At 37.0% G+C, this 16,478-nt stretch overlaps 1 protein-coding gene across 3 annotated transcripts in view; it reads left to right on the top strand.

Moving 5' to 3' along the window:
- The window catches only part of LOC124605424 (transcription elongation factor, mitochondrial), a 116,929-nt gene extending 106,547 nt beyond the window's left edge, over positions 1-10,382 (top strand). For all 3 annotated transcript variants that reach the window (XM_047137083.1, XM_047137080.1, XM_047137081.1), the window contains exon 6: positions 9,716-10,382. In XM_047137083.1, coding sequence (XP_046993039.1) covers positions 9,716-10,047 — 332 coding nt within the window. In that variant the 3' untranslated portion in view covers positions 10,048-10,382. The remainder of the gene's footprint in view (positions 1-9,715) is intronic.
- Positions 10,383-16,478: the final 6,096 nt, after the last annotated feature.

The raw sequence follows: 16,478 nt of genomic DNA, 5'->3' as shown, positions 1-16,478 counted from the left end.
TTTAAATTAATTTTCGTCTTCTAACTGTCTGGCATTGTTAGTATGCTAAGTCTCCAAAATACAGATTTGCAGTGTGCCTTTGGAGGACAGTGTGCTGTTATTAAGATTGACCTCTTCAGTGACAAAAAGAAAAAGTGTTAGGAACTGCATCATAATCAATTTCAGCTACACTGTCGCCATCTGTACCAAAGAAGGTACACATGTGCAGCTTCATGTGCCACTGTTAGCAATCACTTTGTGCTAAGGATTTTTTTTTTTTAATCATCATCAGTCTTTGATGGGATTGGTGTAACCCACCACCAATTCCTTTCCTGTGCCAACATTTTCGTCTCAGAGAGTAGCAAGTCTTCAATTCTAGTCTTTGCAAGATATCAAACTCCAAATGTCCTTTGCATGCAGTTACCATCATGATCTTCACTTGGGAGTTGGTCGAGATGGCCCTGCATTCACGACCGTAACAATTCCTGTCAGTTCTGTCAATTGTAATTGACAGTACCACTTGTGTCTAATTGATAGCTGTGAGGACCTCTTTACAACTACGTTTCTTCTGTTGTGTTACACAGCTGCAAGTGTTATACTGTGGCTTACAGACACATTGGTAAGCCTCCTGTGATACACCTTATTTCACAGTATGATCATGGGCAGCTCCAAACACAATAGGTCCTTCCTGCCATTCTGTCTCCATGTTGACCCATCTTAATGCACAGACTTCATACAACCAACTGGCTCATACACACCACTTCACCTCCACGACTTATGTCCGTGGTAGTGGCTCTCGTTACTGCCGGGTACCACTTCTAAACCAGTACACAACTCCCAGTATGATCTTCTTGAGGGGGGTGACTAATATTTCATCTTTTAAAAAGTAGGCTACACTTTGACCCATCTACAGAGTACAATATCACTCTAAAGGGGCACAGTATCAAATCAGTACAAGGTTTCTGGGATTTGATTAAACTACGATCTTAGCCAAAAGAGTTATTACTTTCTGGCAATCAAAAATCATTTTCACTACCTGTTTAACAAAAGAGTTGGAAAAATCGATGTCTGCTGGTTGTGGCACCTCTTTTCTTAAACTTAGGAGTTGTTACATACTTTTTATGGTTCCTTAGTTATAGATAAGTAACTATAGTTGATGTTCATGCACAGTGACTAAGATTATGTAAGAGCAAGGAGAAACTAAATTGTAGATACATAATACAAACTACATCGTAGTGTGACGAGAACGTTTCTTCAGAATTAATGTCTAAGTGATGGCACAATGTAAACTCTTTCATAGCATTTGCATTCTCATTCACATTATATTCCTTTGCTACTTGGATACTAATTTCTGTTCATTGCTGAATTAAGGTAATAGTATGTTGAAAACATAATTTGAAAGTAAAGTGTTGTTCAAAGTTGTGTGTTTATCTATGCAAAATATTGTGAGACAAGTGGAGTATGTTAAAGATGTCTTTGTGGGAGATTTTTGAGTTGGCCTCACTGATGTTTAACCATACTGTATATCAGAACAGGTAATGTGCAATTTTCGACATTGCATCAAAGAAGTTGGATGATTTTCTTCGATAGGTGGCATGGTCAAATATTTTCAGTGATCTCATTCAAATCCCACAAGCCAAAATCATGGAGAAGTGGACTTGTTTTATCATAGGCATTAGAACATAAATTATGAAATATTACAATTTCAAACAGAAGAAAATTTTCTTGGTAAGTATTTATGAGCCAAAGATGTAGCACAAATGTATTCCAGGATACATGTAGGATTTCATTGTGATCGCTAAATAAAAGTAATCGTAATCTCCCATGACGTACGTCTAGGTGTGGGGGTAAAATTTAAAAAATAAATTTTTATGTAGTTAGATGGTGGGGTATGCAAGGCCTGTGTAAATGATTCTAATGGATCTACTTTTGATTATCCATTTTTAAACTCTTTGTTCTCAGCTACTTTTTGGGGAAAATCATTGAATTTAGTGCAGAGGATCTGAATACATCATTATCATTTTTCCAGCTATCATCATCAAGGAGCTGAACATCACATGCCTTTCTAAGTTCATTACTCTCATCTCTACTAATGTACATAATTGTCTTTTCTTTGTTCTTGGAATATTTTTTTTTTCATTGTGCTTGGTTAGTGCATTTTTCATGACAACATAAAGAACTTTGCAAGCTTGCTTATCATGTACATCCTACTATCTACATCTGCCTACTGTCTGCAAACTACTGTGAAGTGCATGGCAGATGGTACTTCCCATTGTACCAGTTCATAAGACTTCTTCCTGTTCCATTCACATATGGGTGTGGGAAGCACAACTTTTTAAATGCCTGTGAGTGTGCTGTAATTGATCTAATTTTGGCCACATGATACCTACTGAAGCAGTACATGCACAGTTGTAGTCTATTCCTAGAGCTAACATTTAAAACTAGTTCTTAAAACTTTCTTAGTGGGTTTTCTCAGAATAGTTTCCATCTGTCTTCAAGTGCCTGCCAGTTCAGTTACTTCACCATCTCAGGACCCCGTCCCACAGGTTAAACAAACCCGTGACCTTTCGTGCTCTCCTCCCCTATATCTACTCAGTATCCCTTGTTAGTCCTATTTGATATGGTTTCCACACACTTAAGCAGTATTCTAGGGTGGGTCACACAAGTGATTTGTAAGTAATCTCCTTTGTAGACCTATTGCATTTCAGGAGTATTTTAACAATAAACCAAAGCCTGCTACCTGTTTGAACTGGGACTGAACTGTGTGATCACTCCATTTCCTATCCGTACAAACTGTTACACCCAGGTACTTGTATGAGTTTGCTGATTCCAACTGTGGTTAATTGATGCTGTAATCATAGAATACAAAGTTTTATTTTTGTTATGTGAATTCACAATTTTACATTTTTGAACATTTAAAACAAGTTGCTAACATGTGTACCATTTTAAAATCTTGTTAACATGTAACTAAACGTTTGTGCAGCTTTTTTCATTCTGTATTTCATTATAGATAAATTCATCATCTGTGAAAAGTCTGAGATTACTATTAATATACAACAGTCATTAATATACAACATGAACAGCAAGGATACCAACACACTTCCCTGGAGCATACCTCAAGTTACTTCTACATCTTTTGATGCTCTCCAGCCAAGCTGCATCTTCTCTGTCAAAAATTCTTCAATCTTGTCATTAATTTTTCTTGATAAACTATATAATCCTTCTTTCAATGAGTGTAAATGTGGTACTGAGTCAAACGCATTTGGAAAATAGAAATACATTGCATCTATCTGATTGTGTTGATCTATGGTTTCCATGATGTCATGTGGGAAATGTGCGAATAAAGTTTCACATCATTGATGGTTTTCAAAATCCTTGCTGGTTGACATGGAGGAGATCATTCCTTTAGAGATACATTATTACATGCAGGCTGAGAGTATGTTCTAAGATTATACAATAAATGGCTGACAAGGATAATGGATGGCAGTCTTTTGGATCTCTTCTGCTACCCTTCTTGTAGATGGATGTGACCTGTGCTTCCTTCCAACTACTGGATACGTTTTTTTGTTTGATAGGTCTGTGGTAGGCTTTTTTTTTAGAAAGGTTAACTCAGCTGCAAGTTTGATATACAATCCAACAGGGATTCCATCGGGCTCAAGGGCTTTCTTCAGTTTTTAGCAATGTCAGCAGTTTCTCAACATCACTGTCATTAATCCTGTATCATTCATCTTTGCAGTGATGTGAGAGTTACAATGGGGCAATACCACCCCCTGCCCCCAGATTTTCCTTTGTAAAGGAACATTTGCAAGTGGAGTCCAGCATTTGTACTTTTACTTTGCTGTCCCCAATTTCAGTTCCTCTCTTGTCCACAAGTGTCTGTACACTAATTTTGGTACCACTAAAAGCCTTTACATATGACCATAATTTATTTGGGCTTTGTGAAAGGTCTTTCAATAACATTCTGCTACAGTTGTCATTGAAGGCTTCATGCACTGCCTTCTCGACAGTTAAACATGCTTCATTTAGTATCTTCCCATCTCTAGCCCTATGTTTTAGGTTACACCTATTATTCAGTAGTCTCTTTTTCTTTAAAAGTTTCTTCATAGTGACTGTATACCATGGAGGGTTCTTCCCATCATGAACTGTTCTACATGCTCCTCTCCAGAGTTAAAGGCTTAGAGCTCCTTATTGAGATAGGGCACTACTGCTATTTTCTCTAGTTCACTGAAAATATAAGTTATTCTACATGTTTTAGTTGCCTTTTTACTATGGTAATCATTATTGCTACAACTGCCTCATTGTCAATGATACCAGTTTCCATGTGGAGATCATCGAAGAGATCAGATCTGTTTGCTGCCATTAGATTCAGTAGGTTTCCATTGTGAGTTGGCTTACAAACAATCTGTTCTAGGTAGTCCTCTGAGTGCATTCAGTAATGTTTCATTACAAAACTGTAATTTTTCCAAATGATTGACAGATTGTTGAAGTCATCTCCAGTGATTGCAGGATGTGTGGGGAACTTTTAGTGAGCATAGGTTTTGTGAAAAGTTTTCAGTGACATCGGAAGGCGAGTCGGTTGGTTGATAGAGAGATCCAATTGTAAGTTTATGCACACCTTTGATATCGAGACTTGCCCAAGCAATCTTGCATGCAATTTCAGTTTCTTTGTCAGTGGATTTTAGTATCTTGTCTACAGCAACAAATGTTCCATCACCATTTATCATCTGTCGTTTCAATATATGCTTAAAATTTTTCCTAAGTGTCTCATTGCTATAAATTTTTGATTTTATCCAAATTTCTTTACCTAGTGTTGTGTGACCTCTACAGCTTTTTAGAAACGCTTCAAATTCTGCACAGTGTTGTGAATGCTTTGGCATTTAATCACTAGGATTTTAATACTCACTTACAGAGAGCATTTCCTTGGATCATATACTGACATGTTCCAGTCTCCTACAGTAATCATTATCTGGACTGGATGGGGAGTTGCCTAATCTATACAGCTCCTTATGTGCATCCCACACCATCTGCCACCTGGGTAGTGGCCTCTTCTGTTAGTGCACACCCAACCCATTTGTGGGAATCCTACAGTTCTCATCACAATGTCACAACCCCAGGAAATCATAGCCTACCTTGTCAAAGAACCTTCGCATTCTCTAGTTCAATACTTCCACTCTACTCAGAACCAGAGGGGCATGATCATTTCTGTGGACAGTGCTGAAAATTGTGAGCTTTATTAATACTCCATGTGCAAGGCTTTATTTATTTATTTATTTATTTATTTTTTCTGCCAGTCGCTAGACTGAACTATGTATGACCTTGGATCCCAGATGACATGTATCGTTTGTTCCAACGTGCACCTTGCTCTCTAAACAGGTAACAGAACAGCCTCATCAACAAGCTGAATGAGGCTCCCAGGTATACACTCTGAGTGCACTTGGTGTTCCTTCCCATTCCTTGCTGCTATTTCATAAAGGGCTCCATTATTTGTAATACATCTGAACTGCTGACAATGAATCCTGCACTTTTGCATTTGCCTCCTCTTAATGCAGGACACAGCAGGTTTCCCAAGAGATGAAGTAAGCACTGATTAGAGCTAGTCCTCTTTATTAAATAAAACTCTCCCATCCTGACACACAATGCTTTGATCTCAGATGTAGACTAACCTTCCTCCCAGCTTCTGCAGTAATTGTGCCTGACCCAGTGCATAGGAAAACAAAAATCATAGTGTTGTAAGAATATTTTAAGGAAATTATTAAATTAATCTGTTGTGTATCCTTGGTTAACTTCTTCGCATTATTTGATTGGTATATTCTCTCAGAATAGTTTGACTGAGTCAGCATTTGTGATTCTGTGAAACAATACTTTTTCATTCTTGGCTAAAACCAATTGATGGGAATGATTTGATGTCATAGTCAGACAGATTATTGTGAATTGTGTTTTATTCATCTCATGATGTACACTTGCAATCCATTTGGTTTGCATACAGGAGACATGTCAAAAAGTTTTAATACAGTTACAATGATTTTTAGATTTATGAATAATAGCACTATAATGATATAAGGATATTTCTTGGAATATGTAACACATTTTAACCAGCTCAAATTTCCAGTTTGTCCAGCATGAATTCATCCACTGAGTAATAACACTTCATTGTCAGTACCTCGTATAGCTTTATTTTAAGTGGACCTAAATTCATCTGCATCAACTTGTTCTCTTTTAATTTATTACAAATTTTCATTCCCATGTATTGAGGTCACTGTGCATACAGTCTGAGGTGGTGAGTGGGGAGCATAAAATTTTCTTTGTTTAGTATCATGTGAATGGACAAGATGGTGTCCCTCAAATAATTCATGTCTGGTGTACAAAAATATAGTAATCTCATATATGTATAAGGATGGCAGAGTTAATATTTTAAGTTTTCTAAATAATGGTCAACTTAGTTCTTTGTGATTTGCAGTGCACATATTTCAAATTATTTTTTCTGTATTTTTAGTATCCACACTATGTTTGTCAAGTTACCCCAAATTTATCATAGGGCTCACACCTGTTTCATGAAAGACATTTGGATTTAGAAATAACTGTACTGTATTCTTGTACTCTTTTTTGGAAATGTGGGGGGAAATAAACTGATGCTGAACATCAGAAATTCTAGGTGGCTGTGATCAGAAATATCAAGACAATAATAGTGTTAAAATAACCATGCACAGTAACTTTCCAGCTATTTTTCTTAAGCCTTACTAGCATTATTCCTAATTTCCTGATGAAACTATCACTCAGGTTTAATGTTCCCCATCTGAAGTAAGTTTTATATCTGTGGTAACATTTGTTATCATGATCTTGTGTTTCTGTTATTGAGATATAACTCTGCCCATTTAAAGGAAATGCCTTTAATGCCATGAAATTTTAATTTCTGTAGCAAGTAATTTAGCAGTGAAGCAGACCACTCACCAAATAGCAGAAGAGTAGAGTCATCGACAGGCTCACAAAAATTAATGAAACTGTGCTAGCATGTGGACAAATATTTTATCCGAACTGATCAGTTATTAAATGATAATTGTCAGTAAAAGGAGATGTGTCTATAATTAGACATTACTAGCTTATCTCCTCCTTTTATTAATTGAGCATTATCAAACCAGCCCAAGATCTTTTGTCCATCAGTGGATCTTTCCACTGCACCATTACATAGTACTGTTTGCACCTTGCAGGCAGCACATTTACATGAACAGGTGTCATTACATCCTATGGCATGCCGTTTGAGACTATAAAACTGCTGTTGATTCTTGACATCAGAATATGTATGTCTGTTCGTCCACCTTACATTCTTTCTTTTGTCCATCTTAGATTCTTTCCTTCTTGCTGTGCTGAACTAAGCTGTATTTTTTTCTCCCATTCTTTCTGATTTTCTTCTTCAGCAAGACTGTTGTCAGTATTTTCGCACAGCTTCATTCAAAAATTCAAATCTGGCTAGTTGTCTGGTATCTGTTATTTGTCTCACACAATATGTTGCATTCTCGTTTTTCAGCTTTATTGCATACTTTTATTTAGCACATTGTCAGGGAGATCTAATTACTGAATAGTGTCTTTTGTGACTAATCCAGCATAACAGTGCCTCTGGTACCTCGTTTCTGTGCCCGGTTTCAATAGAGAACTCATGATAACCTGTGTCGCTTTATATTCTTTCAGAAACAGTGTAAGCCAACTTCCTTTTACTCCATTTCTAGCAGCCTTTGTTCACTTGTAATGTTCTTGGTTCTGCTATGCAGATGTAATATTAAGGTAATAATTACCTATTAAAATATTTCTGTTTGAATATATTGCATTAATTACTTACTTCTTTTACTTTATTTTTTTCTTCTTTGTTTAATTGTATGTTTGCTTTTTTACACTGATACACTGACTGGCATGAGAAATGCAACAGCCAGTAAATGATGTGTAATTAATTATCTGTCTATTGAAAATGAAGCACTTCAACCAATTTTTTGAGACAGGATATGTTATTGGCATTGCTTTGCAAGTAAACAGCGAAGTTTATTGCCTCAATTGTTGTTTCCCATGCAGCCTGGAAAACACATCACTGAATGTGAGCGAATAATGTTTTCCCACTCTTGTAGCGCTTGTTACCCTGCGTTGTTCCCTGTCAATCGTACATGTTTGTAGGGTTTTTATGTGATTGTTGTAATAAACTTTCTGGAGTAAACACGTCATTTAGCCCTGAAAAAGCTGCGAAAGTTTTTGCTTTGGTGGAAGGTGGCCGCAGCATTCACTGCATTGCAGAAGTGTTAAGAACTAAATCTTCCACGATTCCCAGAATCACATGAAGGTACAGGGAAACTGGAGGCTTTGCAAGGAGGCCAGGAACAGGCCCGAAAAAAGCTACATCAGAGAGAGATGAATGCTTCTTACAACTTTAAGTTCTCTGTAATCATTACATCACCACTATTGAAGCACGAAATCGACTCCACCAGGTTTGAGGGTTCAATGTTAGTGAGATAACCATTTGAAGAACACTGGAAGAAGCCAATCTTCAGTCCAGAAGACCTGCTACAGGTCAGGATCTCACCAGAGAGCATTTCACAGCTTGACTACATTTTGCAAGGGAACCTCTTGGCTGGACAGTACAACAATGGAATCACATGTCATTCACCAGTGAGTCACGGTTTGGTCCCGGATCACCTGACAGAAGAGGGAAGGTATTCCCTTTGCATATTCTCATCCAGGAGGCCTCTTCAGGGTGGTTCTGTGATGATGTGGGCAGGAGTTAATACAGCTGCAAAGACGGATTTGGTCTTCGTGGAGCATGGAAGCCTTGCTGCACACCGGTATGTGGAGGAAATCCTTCTGGAGCATTTTGTGCCTTTTGCTCCATTTATTGGTGATGATTTTACACTAATGCACAACACAAGTCCACATGTTGGGAGAATTGTGGAAGAATTCTTGGATGAAATGAGGGATTCATGCTATGGGTGACCTGCTGAAAGCCCTGATTTGAATCCTGTTGAGCACACTTGGGACTGACTTGGGAGAAGAACCTGTCAGCAATATCCAGAGACCCTACAGGACCTACAAAACAGCCACCTTGAGGAATGGGATATGATCTGTCAACAGCACATTACCATATTAATCAGGAGCATACCTGATGGATTGAATGCCCTTATTGGTGCAAGAGGTGGTAATACATGCTTTTGAAGATGTGAACAGAGGTCTCTAAGATCATCTCCAGGGTCTGTGAAGTAAAGTGTGAATAACGTCAAAACAGATATGCATTACCTTTATGAGCTTACTCAAAATTTCCTTGTAGTGTGCATGTCTGGCTTAGTTTGTTAAATATGTTTATAATCATCTTTCTTTATCCATTGTTGGACACTTAGATGGGAGCACCCCACAATATTCCATCATAAGATACTGGATTAGTGTCATAAAAGTGTCATAAATTTAAAATAAATTTCAGTTTTGTAAGAAATTGAAGTGTTGCATTTTTCATGCCGGTCAGAGTACATCAGGGTTCACTGCTGTATCTCACGGAACACTTCTGCCGATTTTACTTGTAATATTTTTGCGTGCATAAAACCATTGTATTCTATCTTTTTGGCTTAGTAATAATCAGAATGAAAACAGTTGCATTATTTGTATGGTTTATACAAATCACAAGAATTGTTTGGAAACAATATGCAATACTCTAAAATAAGGAAAATTTCTTTTTGCAGCTGTTCACATCTCCTGAAAAATATTGTTGCAGGTAATGGCTTCTTACAGGATAAACAACAGAAGGTTTTCTTTCTGAAATCTCATCTTCCGGCACGGCTTTTCCAGACACTTATCGGGTCAGAGCGTGTTTCTGCACAGTCTGTTGTAGAAAAAATTTTCCAAGGGAGGTCAACTTCTGAAGCTCTTAACTACACGCCAATAATTGTTCCTAATCATGTTCAAGATTATTATCATGCATGTGACAGTGCAGAGCGAGAAATGTTGTGCCAGTCCTTACTACTTACAATGACATTTATGGATGTGGCAATACATCAAAATGAAAGAAGTTTAGCAGCTGTTACTACTCGTAGAATCTCAGTTTAATATTATTTGTCCTGATTTTTTACATTTTTGCATTCAGTTGGTGTATGAAGATCTTGTTAAAGCAGATTTGTGTATAGACTGTCCTGGTATTTAGTATTTTTTGTCTCAGATGGTCTTGTGAAAATTGTAATTGCAAAATTACGCAACAGAAACGTTTTGCACTGAAACTTATTATTAACTTTCTTGGTCATGTAAAACACATATTGTGTGTCATTGGAAGAATATATAAAAATTGGTGTAGTCCTCGACATTATGTGCTGCATGTCATATGTGTATAGACAAAGGAAAATGGACAGTTTGTTGATAAATGTAATTAAACAATACTCCTTTGGTAATACAGGAAATTATTTCAAAGTGAGCTTACTGTAGTTGGTGGCAGTGTTAAGGGCCTCTGGCAGTGCAACTCACAAGAATGTTGCATTGTCAACTCGGCTGAAAGTGCACAGCAGCTATGTTACCTTTCTGCCTTTCTGCACCTTGGCAGTGTCGCAGACCAGATCATCTAAATCTGTCTCATATTTGAAGAAAAGGTCCCTTGCCTGTTTGTGAAACACTTGGCGGCTTCTAGGTGTTTCAGCCATTGTGAGAAAACACACAGAAATAAGTCATTCATAGTTTCTTCCACATAAAATGTGATAGAATGCTCAAACATGATGGAAGTTTACACAGTACAGAATGCTGAAATAGACTGAACGCTGATTGGCTAGGTGTGCAACTGTCTACTATGCATTCCCGGCCCAGAGACCATAAACATTGTCACAGACTATAGTAGTCAATAATGATATTATCTTTGTAAGAATATGATTAAAATAATAAAGATACTTTATTTAAAAAGGAAAATGGACAGGCTGAAGCAGTATATAGTGAGAAGTTCTGTGGAAGGAAGAACAGGACTTCTTGTCCGGTCAGTACAGGGTTATCAACACAGAGTCAAATAGAGGTGTGTGTAATGAATAAGAAATTAGGAATGTGGATAAGCTATTATGAACTGAATAGTGAACGCATTATCATAACCAAGATAGTTACAAAGCCAACACCAACCACAAAGCAATAAAAGTTTATTTGTCCACTAACTCCAAAGATGATGAACGGGTTGAAAGACTATTTGATGAGATAATGAGAATTATTCAGATAGTTAAGAGGGATGAAAATGTTATTGTGATGGGTGACTGGAATTCAGTAGTAGGAAAAATAGTAGGAGAACATGAGTTGAGTGAAAGAGCTAGCTGCCTGGTAGAATTTTGCACAGAACATAATTTAATCACAATAAGCACTTGGTTTGAGAATCATGAAAGAAGGTTGTACACATGGAAGAGACCTGGCTGCACTGGAAGGTTTCAGATTGATTATGTAATTTTAAAACAAAGTTTGAAACCAGATTTTTATCTGTAAGGCATTTCCTAGGGCAGTTGTGGACTTTGCCCATAATTTATTGGTGATAAACAGTAGATTAAAATGAGATATTGCAAAAATTAGGAAATAAAACAGATGGTGCCTGTGTAAACTGAAGGAATCAGAGGTTGTTGAGAGTTTCAGAGGAAGCCTTGGGCAACATACTGAAACAGGGGAAACGAACCAATAGATGACAAATAGGTAGCTTTGAGACACGAAATAGGGGAGGTAGCAGAGTATCACATAAGTTGTTTGGTTCGTTGATTTGGAGAGTAAAAGGACCAAACTACAAAGACGTCACTTCCCTATAAGTCAAAAGACAAGGTCCAGTATATGTCTCTGGATAACATGGGAGATGTTGATTTTACATGGCAAAAAGAGAAACTACAAAAATGAAGCAGGAAAAAGGGAGTACAGAAGCCTAAAATGGTGATAATGCAAAATGGCTCTGCAGGAATGGTTACAGGACAAATGAAAGACTGTAGAAACATGCATGACTAGGGGAAAGATCTTCTGCCTATAGGAAAATTAAGAGAGACCTTTTGAAGAAAGAGAAGCAACTGTATGAACCTTAAGAGCAACCCAGTACTGAGCAAAGAAAGAAAAACTGAAAGGTGGAAGGAATATACAGAGGGGCAGTACAAGAGAAATGAAGAAGAGTTGAAAGATAAAATACTGGAAAAAGAATTTGACAGAGTACTACAACACCAAAGTCAAAATGAGGCCCTTGAAGTAGACAACATTCCCTCAGAGTATTGAGAACCTTGAGAGGGCCATTAATGACAAAATTATTCTAGCTTGTGTGCAAGATGGATGAGACAGGCGAAATATCCTCACACTTCAGGAAGAATGTAATGATTAAGTTTCCAAGGAAGGCAGATGCTGACCATTCTAAATATTTCTGAACCATCATTTTAATAAGTCATTGTTGCAAAATATTGTCACAAATTATTTACAGAAGACTGGAAAAACTGGTGGAAGCCAACCTCAGGGAAGATCAGTTTGGGTACTGGCGAAATGTAGGAATATGCTGCTTATCATACAAGATAGATTGAAGAAAGTCATACCTACATTTATAGCATATGTAGATTTAGAGAAAGCTTTTGATTATACTACATTCTTTGAAAATTTGAGGATAGCAGATATAAAATACTGGAAACATAATGTTATTTGTAACATGTACAGAAACCAAGTAGGAGTTAATGAGAGTCAAAGACATGAAAGGGAAGTGGTGGTCGAGAAGGGAGCGAGGCAGACGTGTAACCTATACCAAATGTTACTGAGCAAGCAGTGATGGAAACCAAGGAAAAATTTGGAAAGGGAATAAAAGTCCAGAGAGAAGAAATAAAAACTTCTAAGATTTACCACTGAGATTGTAATTCTCTCCAAGATGATAAAGGACTTCGAAGAGCTGTTGATCAGAATGGATAGTGTCTTGAAAAGACATTATTAGGTGAACATCAACAAAAGTAAAACAAGGGTAATGAAGTGTAGCCTTAATTAAATTGAGCAATGCTGAAGGAATTAGACGCAAAGTAGTTGATGAATTTTTCTGTTTGTCAGGTTTGATTCCATCAGGAAGCAGTTGTGCACGGGCACAATATTTGTTTCAGGTAGTAAAGTGTACAGTAATCAGTCCCAAATAATGTTTATTGCATATCCAGATTGTGCTCAATGTGTGGCCATCTTCAGTGTTAAAAGACGTGCAGGACCAGCTACAATAAGGTAACATGCATGCCTTATTGAATTTACTGTTTTATAGGCTTTAAATGTGAGTCATTCATAAAATACACACCAGAATGTAATTTAAAACATTAAAACTATGTATTGCACATAGTCCCAACTGGACTATTCATGTCAAAGGCTGAGTTCACACTGAGGCCGTTGTTTACAGTTGCAACACAGCTGGCATCAGCGTATGCCATACCAATCTTCAGAGCCTATTTTACAAGTGTGATTCGTTGACAACATGTATTTACTTTATTTGAAAATTTGTTTTATTATTGCATACTTTTTAAAATTTATGTACTTGAAGCAAATATGGTGGTTGTAACTAAAAACAGTGACTAATTTTTTATAGTTATACATGATGGTAATCATGTGAACTAATCAGTGGCATCCATTATTGCTGCACACTTTACAGCTGAACAAAGTTTAAAAATACAAAGCATCATGTTCAAAATTCCTGAGATACCAAAATTGTTATTAAAACTGTGTTGTATACCAAACACAGTTGAAGGAATTGGAACAGACAGTAGTGATGTTATAAGTTTTCGTACCAGCAGTGGTATGTCAAAAGGACCAGAAATGCTGTAAAATGATATCTCTCATAAGTTTCCCGTAAAAATACATTATAATTGACATAGCTTGGTAGTGAAATAAATAAACTTTCAACTACATCATGCAATAATGTAAATACGTTGTATTTGTCTCCAGAAACTTTGTACTCTTATGCAATACAGAAGGAGTGTAATCATAACAAGGTCATTATTGTCAGATCAGTGCACCTGTTGAGATCGGACCATAGTAGCCGAATCCTAATGGTTTGCAAACAGTTCCCAAAATTGGGAGCTGCTCATTAAACAGTTATCTACAAGAGGATGCCTGATGGATGGCAAAAGACTTCAAACTCCTCCATCAGGTCCATACATCTTCACTTCTTGCATGGATGGAACATCCTCTTATGTAAGGTCAAAACTGGTGCACTATGAGCACTATACCTACTTTCAAGAAGGTGGTCAGCGTAGTTAGATCTTTATGCCGCATGTTTACAATCTGATGCTGCATCTTTGCTAAGCCTGGCTTCCAGCCATCTAGCAGTTTGTGACACATAGCAAGCATCGCAGTATTGAAAAAAGAAACATGTTCCATAGGTCAGGTGTAGAATTGAATGTCCGGAGTGCACATAAAACCAGTTTTTGGAGAGATGACTACAACGACAATGATGAGGATGATGATGACGACGACAACAACAACAACAACAACAACAACAAATCGTGAATTCATTCATACATACAAGATCGACACAGACAGACACTCATTCAGTACAGGCATAAACACAGTCAGAATGCATACATTCCTAGCATATCATATTGCTTATTCTGATACACATAATATAGAATTTTAAGTCCAACAATTAAAAGACTTCTTGATTTCAGAAATTCTACTTGATTAAAGGTGTGTGGTATGTTTACTTCCATTACAGATGGGGAAAAAAGTGAAGTAACCATGAGTGAACAACTCTTGGCATTGACAAAATGTTATTGTTAGGAAGAACCCTTATACGCGTGGTAAACGCCCATAGAGATTGAGATATGGTGAACTACTACTGTGTATCACGTTATTAAATGTCCTTAAAGACGGGCGTTTTATGTTATTTGTCTTAGACACTTACCACACACTGTACTAAGCTAAGATCTTTAAACCAGTGCCTCAAATGGTTAGAAGAGAAACAGCTTACTTTCAAAGAAAGTACTACTTTCCTAGTTATGGCACTGAACTATTGCCTATTGAATGCAACATGCTACCTGTTGTGTGAATAATTGATTACTCTTTTGTAGCCATAGAGCAATTGTATCACAATGTCAGTACAAAAACTATAATGCACCTGTTATCCAAATATGTGATTAATTACACAGCTGGACAACTGGTATATCATATTCTCTGTACTGACATGGATTACAGTTGAGGAACAACAATTAAGTTCCATATGTATAGCTACGTATGTATGTAAGTGTCATCAATCTTTTACAAATACAGATTTCAAATATTCAGATAATTAATAGAAGAAATGGTGGTAAACCCATTAAAAATGTGCCCTAGAAGGAAAAAAAAAAGAAAGAAAAAACTATTTTTACAGGTAGACCAGTTTCCTTATGGAAATGATTTAGATGTTTTGCACTATGATCATATATTTCACAACCTATTTGAGAGTAACTTTTATTATTTACAATGAATAACATTAATGAGCAAGTTGAAAAACAATTTACGAGGTGTTTGGTTATCAGTTCTTTATAATAGTTTTATTGGTCATTTTTACACAACAAATTCATCAAAATGAAATGATCGTATGACACTATTGGCTGGAAGACCAAGTCTGAGGTGTTTTGGCCACCTGTTGCAAGACTTTCTATTTGGTGCCACATCACCAACTTATATGTCAGTGAAGATGAGGTGAAATGATGACAGCACAAAGACAGTCCCCATGCAAAGAAAATCTCTGATGAATCCAGAAACTGAACCTAGTGCCTTGTGATCTCGAACAAGAAATGCTGACGACTAGTCCAGAGCTGTGGATTCAGTAAATTCATTATTGACTTTGGATACAATGGCCCCTAAAATTGTCCCCTAAAACACCACCAGGAGATGAAAATATACACCTGCTGACTTTTTCTAGGCACCAAAACCAGTGACAGATATTTCAGAGTCTATAACAGACTGAAAAGAGTTTTTTGTCTACTTGTCAATGCGTTTATTTTATTTTGATTGTTTTCCATATGTACGCCAAGTTGTTTACACATTAAGTTTCATGAATGATGGTGAAGCATGTATTTCTGTGACATGAATATTATATTTATTCTTGATTACAGAGTTCTGTTTTCATGAAATTGTGATTTGTAAACCAGTTATTAGAGTATTTAGCTATTCTCTTGGTTCTGTTTAGTGTGATTGAATTTGGGTCATTTTTCAATATATTTGCTTTTAAGAAAAAGAGCTTTCAGTCTCAGTGCAACAAAGATAGGGGTCAAGTAAAAAATACACAAAGCATCTCTAGGGAGTTACAGAAATTGGTTGGGTACACCTTGAGAATTAGAACATAGTATCATATTACTAATAAGTATGCTGGTGTGCAAAACTTAAGGGCAAAAGCAACTTTCATGTGATGTGTCTCTGCCAAGTAACATGGCTAGATGAAACTTCCTGGCAGATTAAAACTGTGTGCCCGACCGAGACTCGAAGGGGGCAAGTGCTCTACCAACTGAGCTACCGAAGCACGACTCACGCCCGGTACTCACAGCTTTACTTCTGCCAGTACCTCG

The sequence above is a fragment of the Schistocerca americana genome, chromosome 3, assembly GCF_021461395.2.
Source record: "Schistocerca americana isolate TAMUIC-IGC-003095 chromosome 3, iqSchAmer2.1, whole genome shotgun sequence".
In the NCBI taxonomy this organism is placed as follows: domain Eukaryota; kingdom Metazoa; phylum Arthropoda; class Insecta; order Orthoptera; family Acrididae; genus Schistocerca; species Schistocerca americana.
The sequence above is the reverse complement of the archived record's forward strand: the minus strand, read 5'-3'. Positions and strand labels throughout refer to the sequence as shown.